The 21,059-nt window shown below is 38.9% G+C and overlaps 3 protein-coding genes across 5 annotated transcripts; all 3 read left to right on the forward strand.

Moving 5' to 3' along the window:
* The first annotated feature begins 624 nt into the window (after positions 1-624).
* On the forward strand, positions 625-2,559 carry LOC100180715 (brain protein I3). The gene is made up of 4 exons (XM_002125675.5): positions 625-820; positions 1,146-1,208; positions 1,529-1,655; positions 2,061-2,559. The coding sequence occupies exons 1-4, from the start codon at positions 766-768 to the stop codon at positions 2,191-2,193; spliced, it is 378 nt and encodes a 125-aa protein (XP_002125711.1). The 5' UTR covers positions 625-765; the 3' UTR covers positions 2,194-2,559.
* A 1,901-nt stretch (positions 2,560-4,460) lies between these two features.
* On the forward strand, positions 4,461-5,696 carry LOC100169897 (homeobox transcription factor, LAG1-like 4). The gene is given in 1 exon segment (NM_001128878.1): positions 4,461-5,696. A coding segment is annotated over 1 exon segment (1,041 nt). The 5' UTR covers positions 4,461-4,497; the 3' UTR covers positions 5,539-5,696.
* Positions 5,697-9,063: 3,367 nt separating this feature from the next.
* LOC100176030 (regulatory-associated protein of mTOR-like) lies at positions 9,064-19,828 on the forward strand. Of its 3 annotated transcripts, none has more exons than XM_018817260.2 (29): positions 9,064-9,301; positions 9,600-9,702; positions 10,226-10,308; positions 10,616-10,774; positions 10,925-11,071; positions 11,341-11,558; positions 11,841-11,941; positions 12,161-12,387; positions 12,533-12,634; positions 12,860-13,054; positions 13,305-13,435; positions 13,731-13,846; positions 13,961-14,058; positions 14,308-14,557; positions 14,802-14,906; positions 15,058-15,180; positions 15,413-15,537; positions 15,694-15,800; positions 15,981-16,083; positions 16,444-16,554; positions 16,745-16,853; positions 16,988-17,102; positions 17,340-17,464; positions 17,592-17,806; positions 18,027-18,148; positions 18,313-18,396; positions 18,586-18,708; positions 19,035-19,164; positions 19,403-19,828. In XM_018817260.2, the coding sequence occupies exons 1-29, from the start codon at positions 9,140-9,142 to the stop codon at positions 19,472-19,474; spliced, it is 3,861 nt and encodes a 1,286-aa protein (XP_018672805.1). In that variant the 5' UTR covers positions 9,064-9,139; the 3' UTR covers positions 19,475-19,828. The 3 variants fall into 3 exon arrangements, with proteins under 3 accessions (XP_018672805.1, XP_018672806.1, XP_026696153.1); XM_018817261.2 differs by having other exon boundaries at positions 15,061-15,180; XM_026840352.1 differs by lacking the exon at positions 19,403-19,828 and having other exon boundaries at positions 19,022-19,099.
* The last annotated feature ends 1,231 nt before the right edge of the window (positions 19,829-21,059 follow it).

The raw sequence follows: 21,059 nt of genomic DNA on the forward strand, positions 1-21,059 counted from the left end.
CTACTCTTTTTTATTTCTGTGGAAGACACCCGTATCGACAGCGAGCATCAGCAAACATTTCGTCCCCACTCAAATGTTTACAGACATGGCACGCACGTGCCACCGGTCTTGTGACTGTGACGTCACAGAGGATCAGAAGACGCGGAAGTCGCTATAGAATTCATTGTTTGTTGAAATTTAAACTTTTTGTTCATTATTTAGTGGAGCGTAAAATATAATGTACTTGTATTACGACAATAAATTTGTAAAAAGATATATTTAGCCAAGTATTTGTAGTTCAAATATCTCAATCAGTTACTGTTGTTACGTCATATTTAGTGTTCTAGTATAAGATTATTGTTACGTCATAATATGTGTTGTTAGTACTTGTATTTTATGTTTGTTACGTCATAATTTACCAACTTAGGACAATAATGTAAAAAACTAGTGAGTTTTTGCGGTATTTTAACATGCGTTAATTTTATTAATTGTGTTTACTCCAGGCAAAATGGTAACACAGCACTTTTCATTCATTTATTAATTTTCAATAAAAACACACAAACGTAAAAATACAGCAGGTATTAGTGAAGGATGAATTAAAAAACAAAGTTTCACTGCTAATCAGCTTTCTCGATAAACATTACTTGTGTATAGTTGGTTGCCACCAAGTATTAACATCTCCAAATATAAATATTTTAACCTTGTTTTTCTAACAGGCTTGGAGCTCATCGTTGTATATTTGTCGTTATGTTACGCTGGTGTTCTATATTTGATTAGTTGTTTATTATGGCATCGCAAGGCAACCCCCCTCCCTACCAACAATCACAAGGTTACTACCAAGGTGAGGGGTTGTGGGTTAATAGCTATGGGCTGTAACTGTACAAGTGTGTATTGGTATCTTGCCATTGTGGTTACAGTGCTTGTTTCAAAGCCAAGGGCCAATAAATGCATTTGCTCCAACCCAGTCGTCAAATGGGTTGTCCAATTTTTTAGACCCGCTGAAAAACAATCACCCACAAAGTTACATACGTGGTAACTTGTAAGCTGACACGAAGTGTATGAAACAGAACACCCGTGCCATGCTAGGATAAACAAGTTACAAAAATTGTTGTCCGTTTTACTCAAACTTATATTCTTATAATGTTTATTAAATAAAAACATTTCAGGAGGCAACCCCCAACCACCCCAACAACCAACCACCTACAATTACCAACAAGCGCCGTACCAAGGTAGATCCAACTTTGAAAAGTTTTAATTTTACTAGGAGGATATTTTTTTAACATTTTTTTTGCTTGTTCGCCCAAATATTTTTTAAGTAGGCCTATTGATTAGGATTGACTTACTCAAAAAATTCGATGTTTCTAATATATTAAGTAGTATTATGAGAGCTTTTCTGGTAAGAAATATAAATTTTATTGCGCCAAAAGCGTTATCTTTTTGAAACGTTGGTGCAATCAAATTAATGTTTTAACCGAAACGGCTTTTTGCAATATTCCATAAATATTACAGAATACTTTAACTGTCCACTGACAATATAACATTGTTGCAGGCGACCAATCTAAGCAACCATTATTGGGATATCCACAGAATTACCAACAACAAGGTTACACACACACAACAATAATCCAGCAACCTCATGTTCCGGTTGTGGTGGTGGGTGGTTGTCCTGCGTGTAGGTGAGTACCACAACTTTATTGGACTTTATGGGGATTATATTTTTATAAAAGATTGTATATTATATATATTATACATATAATAATTTTTTTATTAGTGTTGTATTTTTTCTTCAGCAAAGAGAAGAGACTTAGCAGCATAATGACAATCGTTAAAACACATTACGCAACCAGCCATAACAAAAGATATGGGTTCATGTGGTTTTTATACCTAGGCTGAAAATAAGTGATTCTGCCCTAACTCCTGAAGAGTCGTTTGTTTTATCGACTGAAGTTTTGTCGCAAGTTCCCTTTTTTTAGTTCTTTTAATTAAATTGATCTACGTTAGCGTATTAAATAAATAAAAGTTGTTTTTTCTTGTTACATAACTACACACTATGTTACCTAATCACACACTATTAATCCCAGGGTTGGAGTTTTGGAAGACGACTACACGTGTTTAGGGGTTTGTTGCGCAATCTTGTTTTTCCCGCTCGGAATTCTATGTTGTCTGGCTATGAAACAACGTCGATGTCCTAATTGTGGAGCCGTCTTTGGCTAAATCAACTTTCTTATTTTCTTTCAAATCCATTTACTTAAATCTGTTTTGTAAGTTATTTATATTTTTGTAAACTCGCGTATCCGTCACACAAAAAAACTAATTGTCGTAGAATTTACCAAGTTTGAATTTTCTTTTTACCAATAACTAACATGTTGTAATTATTTTACCTTATGTTAAAACTAAACAACATTTTATTTCCAACAAACCGATGTTAAATCCAACACACCAGGTTTCCTGAAGTAACTTAACCACGCATGGTGTGATAGCTGGTGTTTTCTGTTGTGCAATCAAGTGTTATTCTATTTTTTTTCATAATTTCTCTGAATATCTTGTGCCTTGTATGTTATTAAATGCAAAACATTGAAATTTTGGGTTCTTTATCGTCAGTGTCCTAGTCAAAAACTTGTCATGCTACAACATGGGTGTATTTTTATACACCAGACACACATGGTGTATTCATACACCTCATGCTCACTGTTGAGTTATAACATGGGTGTCTTCTTATACACCAGACACACATGTTGTATTCATACACCTCATGCTCACTGTTGAGTTATAACATGGTTGTCTTCTTATACACCAGACACACATGGTGTATTCATACACCTCATGCTCACTGTCGAGTTATAACATGGGTGTCTTCTTATACACCAGACACACATGGTGTATTCATACACCTCATGCTCACTGTCAAGTTTTAACATGGTGTCTTCTTATACACCAGACACACATGGTGTATTCATACACCTCATGCTCACTGTCGAGTTATAACATGGGTGTCTTCTTATACACCAAGCACACATGGTGTATCCATACACCTCATGCTCACTGTCGATATTTACTCTCTATTATTAGCCAGCGACCGTTACAATCCAACCCCAGGTCTAATTTTACGCTTGATGTAACATGTATAAATTCTCCCAAAAACCCCCAGGTTTCGTGTTGCGCTCTATACCAGTGAAAGCCTGCGTAATATAAAACCGCTGTGTCTGGTTTAATTTTCATTGAATCAGTTTGATTCCACAGGTTGGCTTGTAGTACAGAGTGACTTTAAACCGTCTATCCACAAATGTAAATATTTACCGCGATTTTCAATCACTAAATATTGGATCACGTGAAAAGTGACGTAACAGTTCGATTCAGCGGTCTAGATTTTAAATTCGAGAAGTGTCACGTCATAATGGGACAGCTTAAACATCGCTTAGTTGGACCTTGGTTAGCATATGTTTGTTACGTGCAGTTAAAAGTAAACAAATCTAAGTCCAAAATCCTGCATAGGCAGCAAAGAGATTTAAATATTATTTCAACTTTGAAACTATTGTGACGCAGCGGTACCATTAGTTCCTTTGTCTATGTCGTCATAAGTAGTCTAGATTGGTAATTGTGATGAGCGAGTGAATCAAGCAGTTTCTAAATGTTTTGACTTGTGTTGTCGGTTTAGCTGCGTAAGGACATTTATTGGTAGTTTAATGATGTGTAGAAACGCCAGACACCGTCCCTATAGTAAGATTAGGGCAGCTACTTCCGCTACGTGTAAGCTAGGTTCGCAATGTTGGAGTTATATAACTTTGTTCTATGATGGAACTTATTTATTCATTATTTATCTCTTCGAATATAATAACGGTCGTATTGATTAACGTAGCAAAAAAAGGAAATTACCAGTAAAACTACAGTCGCCATAACCCGTTAAAGATAAAATAAATAAATTCGGTTAAAAACCGTGGCTGTTAAACCTTAAAGCAACTTACAGTGGGTTGCAAGTATTTAATTAAAACGGCCATATATCAAATCGGTAAATCATATCAAATTTTAAAAGTTTAATATAATTACCGACGTTGTTATATTTCTCCACACACCTCGTGTCGTGTATTTTGTAACTTATTAAACAAATATTCGCACACGTGACTATAGTAATAACAGCCACTGTGACGTAATACTACTCAAACGAAACGGGACGTTATTAATTTTCATTGTGGAAACAATAAAGATACATCATAATCGTTTCAGGATAGAAAATGTCGCTTTATTATTTCTTTTCATTATTTCTAATTTGCAAGACATAGCACAGTAACAGTAAATGCGCGCGTACAATAATTACATCAAGTTGTCTGCTACCAGTTAGGTGATATAACAGCAGGTAGTTTTGAGGTAATTAGACAACTCTGGTCTAAATCCCAGGTCCGGTGGTATGCCTCACTGTATGGGACCTCACCCATATAGAACTAACGGCCGCTGGTGACCTATTTAACACATTGTTTCTTTGTTTTAGATTTTTGAAACAAATAGCATTATCTAAGCTAAGCGATGGAAGCCCTATCTCAGTGGTTTTGGAACGACTGGTTTTGGTTACCACGTGGTACAAGTTTCGCGAGTTTACGCGAAACAGAAGGACGATACGCCCAACCACGTGACCTAGTGGCCCTCCTTATTTGGGGAGGAATAATTTGTGTCATCAGGAAAGTTTTCGAGCTTTGTTTAAATGAAAGAATCGCTAAAATGATGGGTGTGAAGAACAAGCGGGAAAAACCGAAACACGTGCCCATTCTGGAAGCTCATTTCACTGTGACGTCACAACCGAGTGATTCTAAAATCGCGGAGTTGGCAAAGAAGGTTGATACGTCACAAAGGGAAGTTGAACGATGGTTTCGGAAGCGACGAAACTTCGAGAAGCCGGATATGGTTAAGAAGTTGGGTGAAGCTGCGTGGAGGTTCGTGTTCTACTTGTTCATCTTCGCGTTTGGCGGAGTAACACTGTACGATGCACCATGGTTGTGGGATACAGAGCATTGCTGGATTGGTTATCCACAAACTATATGGCCGTCTGTATATTATTACTACATGTTTGAGGGTGGTTTCTATATCTCATTGTTACTGACTGTTACTACAGATGTAAGAAGAAAAGACTTCTATGAACAGATAATCCACCATATCGCTACAATAGCTTTAATTTCATTCTCCTATATTTCAAACTTCGTCCGCATCGGTTCCCTAATATTAATCATCCACGATTCTGCCGATGTTTTCCTAGAACTCGCCAAATGCTTTATGTACGCCAAGAAAGATAAATGGGCAGATAGATTTTTCGCTTTGTTTGTGACATCATTCTTGTTCACCCGTTTGTTCCTCTACCCCGTGTTTGCGCTGTATCCTTCATTTGTGAAACTGCGTCGCCGCATCGACCCGTGGCCCGCTTATATCATAATGACATGCTTTGCCACTATACTACAAGGTCTCCATGTGTTCTGGTCGTACTTGATAATCAAGATGGCGGTTCGCGTCCTCGTCACCGGGAAAAAGGCGAAAGACTCGAGAAGTGATGACGAAGATGAGAGTGACGTGGAATAAAACGTCACTGTTACGTCACTCCCTGCCTTGATACGTCACGGTTTGTTTTTAATACATCACTGTGACGTCACAGAAGAGTGACGTGGGTAACTTGCATAGGAATAAAAATCGTTAATTTTATGTCGTTTAAAAATTACAATAAAAAATATTTGTTCTTCTGATTGTGGTTTTGTTTAAGATTTGCAAAAATGTAGGTAGAAACTACACACATTATAATTATGTATATACGGCTTATATTAGCTTAACAATGTAAACTCAGTCCACGTTTAACGTAACAATAATATCTATGACGTCACAGGTATGTCAAACCACGTGTTTTTTATTATTATTATTATTATAATAAAAAGGCGCAACAAGCACAGTTAGTTAAAAATACACAGCAGCGAATAAAAAATACGATGTATAATTGATTTTTAAAAGTCACTCCATTTTAAGTTATGCACATCTTTCTTATTTTTGCTTTTTGCTGTTATCCATTCTTCGTTTTTCATTCTGTTTACATCATTTAGAAACATGTGCAATATCTCGGTTCATTCTTTGCTGCTTTAGAGCGGTATACACAGAAGCGATCACATAGTAATAAGCAAGAGACTAACGGATTATCACTCACACCAAAAAGAAAATGTTCATCTTGAAATACAAATGGGGTGCGTAAAGTGGCACATATCCAGTTGCAAACTTTTTTCCAGAATAAAATTACTTTAGGGCATGTGCAGAAAATATGGTGCACTGTTTCCAGTGCACCCTCACAAAAAACGCATCGGTCTGAGTCAACAATCCCGAATTTGAATAGTTTATCATTTGTTATTATCGCCAGGTTGTTTAGCCTTATTTGGAAGGAGCGGAATTTTGTTTTCAGGGTACAAAAGTAGTTGGTTTTGTATACTTTTTCCCAATCAGGGTCGATATTTAGTAACGTGGCCCACGTTTTGATTTGATGTCAAACCACGTGTGAAAACATTACGTCATCACCAGCTCGCGTACGCCGCTCAGTGGACGAGCGAACATGGAGCCGGACAGTCCTTGCTATTGGTTCATTCCTAATACGTAACAATCCTTCTAATATGTCACAAAAATAGTTTCAAAATTCGGATCGAATTCATAATACGTTATAATGGGCACGATAGCGGCGATCAGTGCGATTTGTATATTTGTAATTTGTGTCGCGATTTACTTTCGACGCAGACGTCACAGAACGAAGCATTATGACTTAGATAATAGGCTCCCGCGACGTTTTCATGGAGAGTGAGAGATTCGAAGTTTATCGGCGGGAATCGGAAGGTCTTCCTCCCGCAGCAACAGCATGCATTTCCCGGAAACTTTTCATAATTTTAATATTTTCTACCTCGTTTTTACGCGCAAACGTTTTGCTATTACGTCACAATACAATGTTTTTGTATGTGTGTTCAACCGAATCGACCATTAGATCGAGCGATGTCTGAAAACAATTGAATTTCTTCCGGTAGTCGTTTACGTAACAATGACTATTTATGACGAGACATTTGCAGATAGCTGCTTCGCGCCAAACATGGTGGTACCTCATGCTCGCTGTCGAACATTGGCGACCGTACAAAGCAGGGTTCGTTTTCAACACCTCCTATCTATCCCTGTTTCCCCTGCATTTTAAAAGGTTCGGCGCCTTGGGTTGAGAATGCTCCTCACTTTAAGAATCCTATAAAGCGTGAACCCCAGTTTAATCAAGTTCCCCCCCCCATTTTACAAAAGTATAAGAACCTCTGATATAAATAAAGGCAAGCTAAAATGCAGTCACGAATGACTGGACATCAGCACCACGTGACCGGTAATTAATATTTCGCGATTATCGGCAACGTATTATGACGCAATATGCGGCATTGTTACGTCATGTGACAGAACAATCAATTAACTGTTTAAACAACAAACGTACTGTTCTCCAATTTTCAATTATGACGTCATAAATGCAAGCATCGTTCGACAAATACGTTTTAAGAACCCCGAAGCGTGATCGATGCAAAATAGGTCGCTTCTATTATTTTGGGACGATTCGATGCACTTGTTTATGACGTGTATCCGGTTGAACAATAGGCACTGCTCGATAACCGCGCCCTCACAATCGTTTTTGTTACCACAGTTGTTGCAGCGAATATTTTGTTCTTGTTTAAAAGTTGAAGATTCGAGATATTTGCATCGACATTATGGGTGAGGACAACCATATTCTTACGTGTTGTAATGTTTTATCCATAGCGAGTTGTGTTGCTATCTCCGACAACAATGTATATTCACAACTAAATATAATACTTTATCCCCTCCAGCTGATCGTCCAGATATCTCCGAAGTAAGATCTTTTGATCAAACCAAACTGAAGAAAGTCGAAACAACTGAAAAGAATCCGCTTCCAACCAAAGAAAGTGAGTTTGTTACGTCATAGATAGATTTGTTTGTTTGATTCAAAAATGTTACCTGTAGCGTGTTTTAACGAATTGTTTTTGCTGATAACTCTCATCTCTTCGATGTTATGTGTAATTTGATCTTTGCTATCGTATTTGAAGTGATAAATAATATTACGTTTTGTATTTGATGCAAATTTTGTTTCAGCAATCGAAGCAGAGAAGAAAGGCTAACCGCAAGGATGGGCCATGAATGACGTGACCGGTTGAATATGTAACATTGTAACAGAGATAAATTCGATTATAAACAAGAATAAATTTAACAAACAAAGTTTTGTGGTTTTAAATCATTACAGGTGACAGCCAAGCGGCATTGGTCGCCACAGAAAACTTCGCCAAGTTTAGTTTGACGTTGGAATATAATTATGTGATGTGGAGTGTTTTGAACTATAAACGTCTCGCTGATTTTGCAAAAGTTATTTAAATATTTCAACGGCTTTTATTGCAATAAAGTAGGGTGGGGTAAGACGGGACACCTTTAGCACTCAATGTCCAAATATCCTGATCATGTTTTAAATTATTAACAACGGTCTAAAGAAGTCGTAAGGATACAGTTTTATAATTTATTGAATGTTCTTTGCTTACTACCAAATGGGACGAGAAAATGGAATAAAAAAGGCCCATTTACCCAATCCTGCTATGTAGGGTCGTTTTATGTAGTCAACGCATTCTATGGTGTATTATTTAAAAAGGTTTTAGAACTTTGGAATTTGTATCGATCAGAGTCGGACTCTGGTACCGATTGTTCTTCCTTCTAGAATCAGGTTATTACGTCACAATGCGACTGAAGGTCAAAGGTCAGATTCGACGTGTTTATATAAGGTATTGCAATCCTTGACCTTTAACCCGTACCCTTTAAACTTCGACCTCATAAAAGCTTTACCAGAAAGACCATCACGTATTTCAGACCCCGAAACCTGGTTAAAAAATATATTCCGACGTTTCGGCATGCAAGTAACCGGGGACTCTCTATTTACATTTGTAATCGATTTCCAACAAAAATGCGACGTCATGCTAAATTATTGATAGGTTTTTATAAAAATTTATTCTGTCTGGTGAGTTAAATCAATATTTTTCGATGTTTTAAAATATGAACTAGTTTTAGCCGAAACGACTTGTAATGTTTACGACGTGTGTGGCTGCAAATGTTGTTGTTTTGAATAAAAGTTAAAAACATGGCTGGACCCGATGCCGATGAAGGCAAACATGAGGAAAATAAACTGGACGAAGAAATGAAAGAATTAATGCAACTGCCGTTGGCTTACACAGAGAAACGACACCATGATAAAATAGCAAAACCACAAACAGTTTCACAAGCATGGAGAATGAAAGAACGCGTAAGTCTGAAGTTTGTTTGTGTTGGGAAATATTTCAGCTACGTTGTATCATGAAACAGAACACCGATGTTATAACAACTATCATTGCCTCTCCATGCGAGAATTAATTAGTTACATTCATTCATTCCCTAACCAGCCAAACATATTGTTTACTAATCTGGTCCCCTAATTTCCACAAGACCACACTTTACAATTGTTTGTGTTTTTATAAACAGTTAAAATCATTCAGCAACAAATTACATTTAATTTATATTTCAAAAACATGTTTGTTTATTATTTTTCACCCCCCCCCCCCCAGATGAAAACGGTGAGCGTAGCGCTGGTATTATGTTTGAACGTGGGCGTGGATCCTCCCGATGTTGTGAAGACGACGCCTTGCGCGAGGAAAGAATGTTGGATTGGTGGGTGTTGTGATGTCATAGTGGGTGTAGTGATGTCATAGTGGGTGTTGTGATGTCATAGTGGGTGTATTGATGTCATAGTGGGTGTTGTGATGTCATAGTGGGTGTTGTGATGTCATAGTGGGTGTAGTGATGTCATAGTGGGTGTTGTGATGTCATAGTGGGTGTTGTGATGTCATAGTGGGTGTTGTGATGTTATAGTGGGTGTTGTGATGTCATAGTGGGTGTTGTGATGTCATAGTGGGAGTTGTGATGTCATAGTGGGTGTTGTGATGTCATAGTGGGTGTTGTGATGTCATAATGGGGGTTGTGATGTCATAATGGGTGTTGTGATACTTTGTAACAATATCCATTGTCGGATTATTTATTGCGGGGTGTCATTAAGAATCCATCGGTTACATCATGCGATGACCCCGAGCCTGGGCCTTGGTGTATTATTTGTCTTCCTGTATTATTTCAACTAATATTAAATGTTACATATTGTACTTGACATTGCGCTCACCGATCCTTATCCTCCCCACAGACCCGCTAAGCAACAGTCCACAGAAAGCTTTGGAAAACATCGGGAATACTTTGCAGAAGCAATATGAACGTTGGCAACCTCGGGTTTGTTGCCTAATATTGATGAATGTAACTCGTTTATCCTCACATGGCGGGGCAACCACAGTCGTTATAACACGGGTGTTCTATTTCATACGCCTTGTGCCCACTTATGAGTTACCACATATATAACTTATTTATCCTCGCATGGCGAGGCAACGACTGTCGTTATAACACGGGTGTTCTGTTTCATACACCTCGTGTTCGCTTACAAGTTACCATGTATGTAACTTTGTAGTTGTAGGTGATTGTTTTATTTTACTTGCTCAATAATACACCCGCCTACATCAAAAAAAACCTATATTACCCCCAGGCTCGGTACAAACAAAGTTTAGACCCCACAGTTGAAGATGTAAAGAGATTGTGCACCTCGCTACGAAGGAATGCAAAGGAAGAAAGAGTTTTGTTTCATTATAACGGGCATGGGGTGCCTAAACCAACAGCTAACGGGGAAATATGGGTTTTCAACAAGGTAGGTTACTCTAATATACATTACCTTAACTGTAGTTATTAGGCACTTATCTCTCCATCTCTAAACAAAAGTTTTGTGACTCACTCCACCACTGTATGATGGCATACTACCATTACATGATTACATTACTATATACCCCCCACATTACAGACGTACACCCAATATATCCCATTGTCAATATTTGACCTTCAAACTTGGATGGGGAGTCCCTCAATATTCGTGTACGATTGTTCATCAGCGGGGTTGATCGTGAATTCGTTTAAATCGTTCGCTGAACAACGAGAACAAGAACAGCGGGTAAGTTGCGTTGTGCGCGTATATGTAACATATGGGGCAGATCGATTAAGTGCGTCACATGAACTTTAAAACTGGGGTTACATCATGTAGTTTTAAAAAATCGTTAACTAATCTGTAAAAACATAATTCTCATAGATTTATTGAAACCAACATCTCATATAAGTCGAAGTCAAACTTTGTCAAGATTATTATTACTAGGCCACAAGATCCTGGGTAGAATACCTGGTAGCCACACCAGCAGGACATTGAACTAACAAACCCCCCCGCAGGTGAACGTGTTACACTCCCCCACTAACACATGCAACCCTAAGAATTGCATTCAACTTGCCGCGTGTTCATCCAACCAACTACTGCCCATGAACCCTGAACTCCCGGCCGATCTTTTCACCTCGTGCCTGTCAACTCCCATCAAGACTGCTCTTCAGTGGTTTTGTCATCAACGACAAGGGACGTTATCTCCCGGGATCACACTCGATCTTATTGAGAAGTGAGTTCTAATATATAAGTGACGTCATTGTTCTATAGAACCACGGACATCATGACAATAAATTAAACTTTCATGGGTGCTGCGTGATAGTTACAATAAGTTATGATATAATACGATGCATCTATCTGGAAACTATATTTTGCTAACATGAGTTTGGTTAACTAACGACCAGTGCCGAGCTTTGAACCCGGTATTCCTTCGTTAATGTAAGAGCGTAACCACTGAGCCACGGTGGCCAGTAAACTAATTCAACTAAAAACTATTAAAACAAATTTATTCCAGGATCCCCGGTCGGTTGAATGACAGACGAACCCCACTTGGTGAATTGAATTGGGTTTTCACGGCGATAACTGACACAATAGCGTGGAATATTCTACCAAGAGGTTAATATATAGTTGGGCGATGTTATCTCTATGTTATGCGAAAGTGATAAATATCCGGCCCAACCAATTCTATTCCTTTAGGAATTCTTTGAACTTGATTTTGTTTGCAACATATTTCGTAACATTGGATTCTGACAGTTGTTTGTTACCGGAATCGTCCAACTTCATGAGCATTAGATCAGGGCAAGATTCACAAAATTCACATAATTTTTTTTCCAGAATTATTCCAAAAACTTTTCCGTCAAGACCTTCTAGTGGCGAGTTTGTTCCGTAACTTCCTCCTCGCTGAGCGTATCATGCGATCGTACCGATGTACCCCCGTATCGGACCCACCATTACCCCCCACCTTCCGACACCCGATGTGGGGGGCATGGGACCACGCCGTCGATGTTTGTTTATCACAACTACCACAGATGTTGAACGAGGAAACAAAATATGTTTTTAAAGTAGGAGATATTTAACCGTTGTTGCTACCAGGTGTATTATATAAGTTAAGGAATCTTCTGGTAAAAAATGTAAATTTTATGAATGTGAAGAAATAAACTTTATCGAAACTAACTCAAGCATCACCCTTGATTGTTTACCCCACAGAACAGCCCGTTCTTCGCTGAGCAATTAACGGCGTTCCAAGTTTGGTTGACGCTTGGCATCGAGAACCGACAACCCCCCGAACAATTACCTATTGTTCTGCAGGTAATGATGGTTCTGTGATGTCATAAACATACAGCGTTGAGAATACAATGCATGCTTCCCTGCTTTGTTGCGTCGCGCTTCTCGTTTTTGCGCATTACGTTAAGAAATTTTTCAAAATAGACTCTTCCTTTTTCCTGGATCGTCACTGGTTAAAATATTTTCTCTTTTGTAAGTTTTCACTTTTAAAGTTCTTCGATTTTTATGATATCTGTGTTTCCCCCCCAGGTACTTCTGAGCCAGGTGCATCGGTTACGAGCCCTTGACCTCCTCGGACGTTTCCTCGACCTTGGTCCATGGGCCGTCAGTCTTGCGCTGTCCGTCGGGATCTTCCCGTACGTCCTCAAACTTCTACAAAGCCTCGCGAAGGAACTACGACCGTTGTTGGTGTTCATATGGGCCAAGATACTGGCTGTGGATGGTGTGGGTGATGGTTTATAATATAATGTTTATCTCTTCAAATACAATGCCCATTATTATGCAAAAGATGAACATTATCCCAAAGTGTTGAATGTTTGTGGGGTAATATAACGTATGTATATTTTATTTATCTCTGCCGAAAATCAAATTAGGAACAAAACAACAATCCTTAAAAACAAGAGTACAAAGTACTTGAGGAAGATATTAACTCATTTTAATTAGTGAAACAAGCTATCTATATATATTCCACCAGACCTGCCAAAGTGACTTGGTAAAAGATGGGGGTCACCAATATTTCCTACGAGCGTTACAAGACCCCATGATGTCTGCGTCACATCGTACGATGGCTGCGTTCGTACTCGCTGAGATCGTTAACCATAATCGGTGGGTGTATAACATAGATATCATATATGGTGTATAACATAGATATCATATACATATGGATATATAGGGAGACCATATTTATAGTAGGGTGGGGTAAGATGGTTCATGCTCTCAATCTCTTTTATCGTCCCGTTTGGTTGTAAACAAAGAAATTTTACAGAATTCTATAACAGTATCTTCAAGACTGTATAAGATTGTTGCCGGTTGTGAGCTTGTTTTTGCTATTATATCACATATCACCGTAAAACTATTGAAAATAATTCCCCAAGGAAGTTGTAACCACTCCCAATAACAGGGCGGGGCAGGAGGTGTGTCTACAACGTAACATCGTCTCAATATCCCTCGATCAACTCGACAACGACATTATTGTTTCAACGCCGAGACTTAAACAATGGGTGGCTATTTGTTTGGGTGAGTTATGTGTGGTTGTGGTTTGTGATGTTTCAATCACCAACTTTATTCACTTCAATTCATTTATTATTATTATATTTCTATTATTGATTGTATATAATATTTCTATAATAGGTCGTATCTGGACAAATTATGACGACGCTCGATGGCGAGGGGTTTTAGATCAAGCGCACGTGAAGTTGTACGAGTTGCTCGATCATCCTCACCCTGAGGTTTGTAGTTGTGACCCAATATTAGGCGCGGCATGCTTGTTCTATGTGGATGACATACTTTTACACCAGGTTAACGTTACGTAAAGTTGCAGTTGATTTGAAGTTTGGGTAACCTTTTTGTAAGGTTGATTTTTAATTTTGTTTTTAAAGTTTAGAATTTAAGATTATTTTAAAAAAGTTCGGCTTATGATTATTACATCCAAGTGTTATTATACATTACTATGACATCACAGTGACCCCATTATCCAGGTCCGCGCATCAGCGATTTACAGTCTTGGTACGTTTGTTGACAACCAACCAGAGTACGGCAGCGACCACGCCGCTCACATAAATCAAGCTGTTGGTGCCACTCTAGCTCCTCTAGTGAAACGGGAGGCGAGCGTCCTCGTTCGTTGTGAGCTCGCTACAGCCCTCCAGCGGTTAGTATCGTGCTACGACAGCAGTTTTGCAGCGATTGCGTTCCGCTTCGTTGAGGAGGAGAAGGATCTCGACGCTCAATGTTCGTATTGTGATGTCATAATCAACATTTGTTACAATATTAAATCTTTGTTTATTTTAATTTATTGCAAGGAATATTCATAATTATGTCAGGTTTGCTTGCGAAAAAGTAGTTTTTACCATAGTGAGTTTTACAGACTGTTGTGTTGTTGTTAATTTTCTTCACTGTTTAAATTAATTTGATCCTCGCTATCGAACTGAATGTAATGTTCCCAACAATGACATCACAATACATTACTCTCTAGCGACACCGAGTGGAAAGAACAAGCCACGCCTCAGTAGTTCCTCTCAACGAATCAGAAGCATCGATTATGGGAATTCCCCCGCTAACTTTCCCACCGCTAAACAAGGTAGAAATAATAAATTTATATAGAAATGAACTATTTGATTATACAAATTTGTGAAATAACAAATTATTATGCCGGCAAAACTCAAGGTGTCAGGGTAAAAACAAAGCCAAGTTTTAATTCAATTCTCACAATTGGTTTTATGACATCACAGTAGCAGGAAGTGGCGACACGAGTTTCAACGAATCGACCAATCAGAAGGAAGAACAAAACTTAACGGTTGAACGACTCAACAGATTACGTCGGATATCGTTGTCATCGATGCCTTTCAGCTCAGGTGCGGTGTGATGTCATAAAGAGGATGTGTGATGTCATAATGGGGGGGTTGTCATAAAGGGGTTGTGATGTCATAATGGGCTGGTGTGAAAATTGAATGTTTAGCAAAAATCTGGGATGACAATGTTGAAATACAGTAGTTGCCAAACATAGGAAATATCACGTTAATATGTATTATATATATATATATATGTGTGTATACTTCAATGCAATATACCCATCCACCCATACAGGTTCATCATATAGTTCCGTGAACGCCCATATATGGAAAGTATTATTATGGTTGGCTACCGACCCCCACCCATTGGTATCGAGGTTGGCGACGACTGTCGTTGCCGGGGTGATGGATCGCGTTGATGTAAGTTGATATTAGCTGCTCGGTTTATAAATGTTTGTAAATGTTTGTTGATTTTCAATTTCAAATGTTAGCTGGACTTACCAGCGATGTAGAAGTGTACACATAATATAACACGGGATATAACACACAACACCCACTTAACCACCCTCGTCACAGTTAATGGCACGCGAACAACATTCTCGATATTTACAAACCCCCGATGTTTCGTCCGCCCCCAACTCACCGAGGTCGAGGAGGAAGTACTCGGAGAATGTTTCTGAAAAGTAAACTATGTGTTGAATATACTTTGGTTTGTATACAATGTATTTGAATGTGAATTATTAAAATATAAGTAAAGATCTCTCTAGTAAAATAACTTTTTTATTTCACTTTTCTTTATTTGAAATAAATACATCAAACCAAATATCTTCCATGTTCGATATTGAACCAAAGTATTTGTATAGTTCAGCGGTGGTGGGTTCGCCATCTATGATCCCAATTCAACTTCCCCCGTACCCAACTATACGCAAAGTATTCGACAAAGGACCAGACCAACCAACCAGGGAGGTGAGGGGGCTTTTCGGGACTTCATTGAATGAATGTCGTGGTTTTTTACCCTGAGAATGGCGGTTGTTTTTCAAGACTTTCCGTGTTTTTGCTTTTAAATTATTTATACTCGCATGGCGAGCAACGACAGTTGTTATAACACGGTGTTCTGTTTCATACACCTCGTGCCGCTTACAAGTTACCATGTATGTAACTAATTTATCCTCGCATGGCGGGGCAACGACAGTCGTTGTAACACGGGTGTTCTGTTTCATACACCTCGTACCTGCTTACAAGTTACCACGTATGTAACTTTGTGGGTGATTGTAATCCAACAAAACATTTTTATTTCAAACATGTTTATAATTGTTGCGTTGCCAGATATTCCGAGCGGGGGAAATCCCAAGCACCATGATAACTTTACAAGATCGAAGTATTTCGACCGAGTTTTGTGGATGGAGCTCCCATGCGTTCGCTCAACCATGTAATAAGGTATAATGTTTCTATGGTGGTTGTAATATAATGTTTCTATGGTTATATTACATAGGTGTAACTTTAGGACTCCCTTGTAATTCTTGACAACTACGAGTGGAACTGCATTTTAGCAATTTCACCCCAGATTGTGTTAAAAACAAATGTATTTATATATATTATAATGTGATGTCATAGTAGTAATTGTTAGGAAAACAATGAAGAGGTTCTGGAGGAGGAGGAAAGAGAAAAGAGAAGGAGAAAGTTGGAGAAGAAGGTAAAGATAAAGAAGAGAATAGAAACTGCTCATTCCAACTTTGGTGAGTGGATGCACATTCTGTTATATATGGATGACGTCTTACAGCGTTACAAGCTATGGTATCTGAGATTTGGGCCAGAGTTGGCTCATTAAACCTTATAAAACAACAACGTAAACAACCCACGATATCCACAGATACTTCACGCTTGGGCGACCAACAGTTCTTCAACAAGAATCATCGGAAAGCCGTTGATTTGACCTTTCACCCCTATAACAACGACCTTTTCGTGGCGGATGCGCATGGGGTCAGGTGAGATGCAGTGACTGTGGGCGTATGTGTCATTGGGCAAGATACTTAACGACAAATGCTACAACCCAGTGGTCACTAATGGGTTGTTTAAACCACCAGTTATACAAAAAAATAAGTTACATACGTGGTAACTTGTAAGTGGGCAGGAGGTCTAAAACAGAACACCCGTGTAATAGTTACTATCAATGCCCCGCCATGCGAGTATAAACGCACACCATAATAACCACTCACCTACAGTGTATGGAGCTGGGAGAAGGGCCAGCGTAAGTTCTATCTCCAAAACACCAACCCCCCCCAAACTACAATATCATCCGTACAACTTATCAACCAACACGACAGCGCGCTGCTGGTGGTCGCTTCAGGTAATTTACACCATATATTGGGTGCTCTTTCCCACACTTTATAACCGCAGCATGTTTTATCGACTGTCTTTTGTATTTTCTTCCTCTTCATGCCATGATGCGATTGTTTAATATGATGCAACCACAGATGATGGATGTCTAAGGGTCTGGCAGAATTGTTGCGGGGAATCCATTATTGAGCCCACACTGGTATCAGCTTGGAAAGCAATGTCCGACAACATCCCGTCGTCGCGTAGAGCGGGGTTAGTCACCCATTGGGACCAACGCACCCTTCGTATTTATACGGGGGGTGACTCTCGTAATATACAAGTGTGGGACACGATAACAGAGAGAAAGGAAAAGGTGGTTTGTTGTTAAATATGCTTGTGGTAATTAAGAGGGTTGGGTTTGATTTTTGGTGAAACTCCCCATGCCTTATTGTGTTAAACATTTGGTTTTCATACGTTGCAAAAATAAATGCTTTAAAATAGATTTAGCCACCCTTGTATAAACACCTGGATGTTCCCTCATGTTTAACATTAAGTTGAATGGTTGCCGCGTTGTAACGATTGGATTATCCCAGGAGTTCCAGACGGGCGCCGACAGCTCGGTGACGTGCATGACGCTCGGGCATGGGTTGTTAACGACGGGGTTCGGTGACGGGACGGTTCGTTTGTTTGACACAAGAGGGCGACAAAGTGGATTGTAAGCGTGAAGGAACCTTTTATGAACCCTGAAATGGAATAAAAATTTATTGTGTGAAAATGTTTACAATTTTCCTAGCATAGTAACTTAAATTTACTTAATGCTTTAAACAAGTTTATAACACAAATATTAAACTTTTGCTTCAATACATAATTTACCCTCAGCTCCACACATGCAATCCACTCGCATGACACGTGGGTGATCTCAACAACTTTCCTTCCGTCGACCAACATGATTTTAACTGCAAGGTGAGTAACAACATGTATACCACCAACCTTGTTTAAGTGACAAGATGGGCATGCATAAATCTATGACCCTGCTAACACCCAACATTATATGGTCTACAGAACAACTTTAAATTTGATAAATGGACTTCCCCTGCATATGTATATATAGGAAGGGTTTAATAATTATATTTACTCCAAAACCCCCCCCAGTGAGGAAGGCGACATCAAACTATGGGACTTCCGGATGTTGACGTCCGATCCCCTTCGTACGATGAGGAACACGAGCGCTGTACGTCAACTTGACGTTCATCCTAACCTGTCAATCATAGCTTGGTGAGTTTCATATGGGTGTTATATATGGGTGTGGCATCCGTTACATTAAACTTTGTATATGGGTGAGGTTCTGTGGTAAGGCATGGGGTGTACCAAAGGTATTCCCCTTATAACTATCGTCATCTAACCTTGACCGAGCTGTCAAGGGAAGATCTCCCATCCATTACCATTAAAGCCCTTGTCGCCCACCCTCGGGAAAGCGACAAGCTTCAACATTAGGGGAGGTTTATGTGATAGTACCCTGGGTGTTGGGGTAATGGGCCAACTCTGGCCTAACCCCAGGTCCCATAACCTCACACACAAAGATACATAGAAATCATATACAGCGGATCAGCCGACCATTCAATCAACTTCATGAACCTTGACGGGGTCGACCTTGGGTCGGTGAAATATTACGAGGGGTTCCTGGGTCAGAGGTTGGGTTTGGCATCGTGCATGAGGTTCCACCCCTTACTGGTGAGTGAGTTGTTTATAAAAAACATCAATCTATTAGGATTTGTACTGTGTTGTGGGTTTGACAGCCAAGTTTTTGTTTGACACTTGTTTCTCAAGTAGATTTTACCGGCAGCGTGTTTCACCAACTGTTGTCTTGCTGTACATCAAAATACAAAATATTTTCCTAATTCGTTACTGTAACCAAAAAGGCAACATTACTGTTGATATTCTAACTCAAGGTCATATTTATTACTTGCAGGCGAACCTCGCTGTGGGAACGGCTGATTCATACCTTACCGTCTACTCTGGTGAGCTCAAAGGTCAATTCTGATGGTGGCAACATCAGGGGGGTGGCAGGGGTGCCCACTACACCCCTATATAAATTATTTTATAAAATACGATTGATTTACAAATCAGTTTGCACTGAAATTGCATAAGCATTGTTATAAATTAGTTTAACACCCGTGTAACTTTGCCTTTGCCACTGATCCTAAACCACCCAACCTAAACATCCATGATAACCAAGGCATCCCATAATGAATGTTTTGTTGTCATTGGTTACGTGTAATAATTGTTTTTCTGGTGCGATAATAATGGTAATTGTTTGAATGTTTGTGATGTCATTGTTTGTTTTATTGCCAATCAAGTTCCTTTGTTTTGTTGGAAATAAAACAAATGCTCATTATGTTTGTTTGTGATGTCATAAACGATCATTGCAACTCACGGTTAATGTTTGATTTTAATTTATCCGCAACATACGTTGTGGTGTTTCATATTTGTTTAACAATGTTGCGAACCCCACAGATAATTTGCTGAATTAGTTTAAAATTATCGGCACACGAGTTCCTGGTTTTCAGGGGTTTAGATATAACGGCAGGAACTTAAAAAAAATTAAGGCCAAGCAGAAAATGTTTGTATATTGTTGTCGTAATGAAAATATCTTTCAAGTTTTTTGGTTAAGATTTTTCATCATGAAAGTTTTTATTTTTTGTTTGTTTATTTTAATTTCTGCAAAATCTTCGCATTCGAACGAAATCGGCCAAGCGTTGGTGAAAATACTTGATCATGTGACAGGGGAAACGACCAATCAGATCGAGGAAAACGTTGGAAGATTTTCAAACCAACCAATCGATGCCCCATCAACGGGGGGAGTCCCCATGGTGAGAATACATTGTTACAATAATTTGTGTGACATCACTGTTGGCACCACACCTGGGGTGGCAGGGTTTTCTACACTGCATTAATCAGTAAACATTACAACCAATAAGTTAGATTTGTTTCACAGGATTGTGTATTTAACTTTCCCTGTTGTGTTTTCAAAAATTTGGCCCCGTAACGGTATTTTAACGTTTACCATAACATTACTCCACAGGTTAAGGTGGGAGATGGAACACTTAGTGGAATCGACTTACCCGAAGCTCATGCGTTCTACAGCGTACCTTATGGCAAAGTTACTACAAGGTTGGTTGTGAGTTATTGTGTAAATAACGTGATAATTATCCATCGAAAATATGTCTTGTTTATTGAAAAATTGTTTTATCTCTTCGAATATGACAACAAAGAGAAGGGAATTAGCAACAAAACGATAATCTACAAAACACGTTACAGATACATAATATGATCTTCGCTACTGTATTCGAAGAGATATAAACAATTATATTGTCATAGATTCGGATATTCCACGCCAGCGGACACTCATGGTGACCTAGATGTTTCAACCATTGACCAACTTGCCTGCTATCAAAGAAAAGCTAATTGCTCAAAAGGTCGTTGTCTTAACAATGTAAGTTATCAAGCAAAATGAAACTTGTTCAATTCTATAACCCTGGTTTTGTTAAGATTTACCAGCACTTTTAGCGATTATCGACAAAAAAAGACTGCTTTATTTTGATTAAAATGTTGAAGAGAAAATGAAA

This window comes from Ciona intestinalis, unplaced genomic scaffold, assembly GCF_000224145.3.
Source record: "Ciona intestinalis unplaced genomic scaffold, KH HT001211.1, whole genome shotgun sequence".
Classification (NCBI taxonomy): domain Eukaryota; kingdom Metazoa; phylum Chordata; class Ascidiacea; order Phlebobranchia; family Cionidae; genus Ciona; species Ciona intestinalis.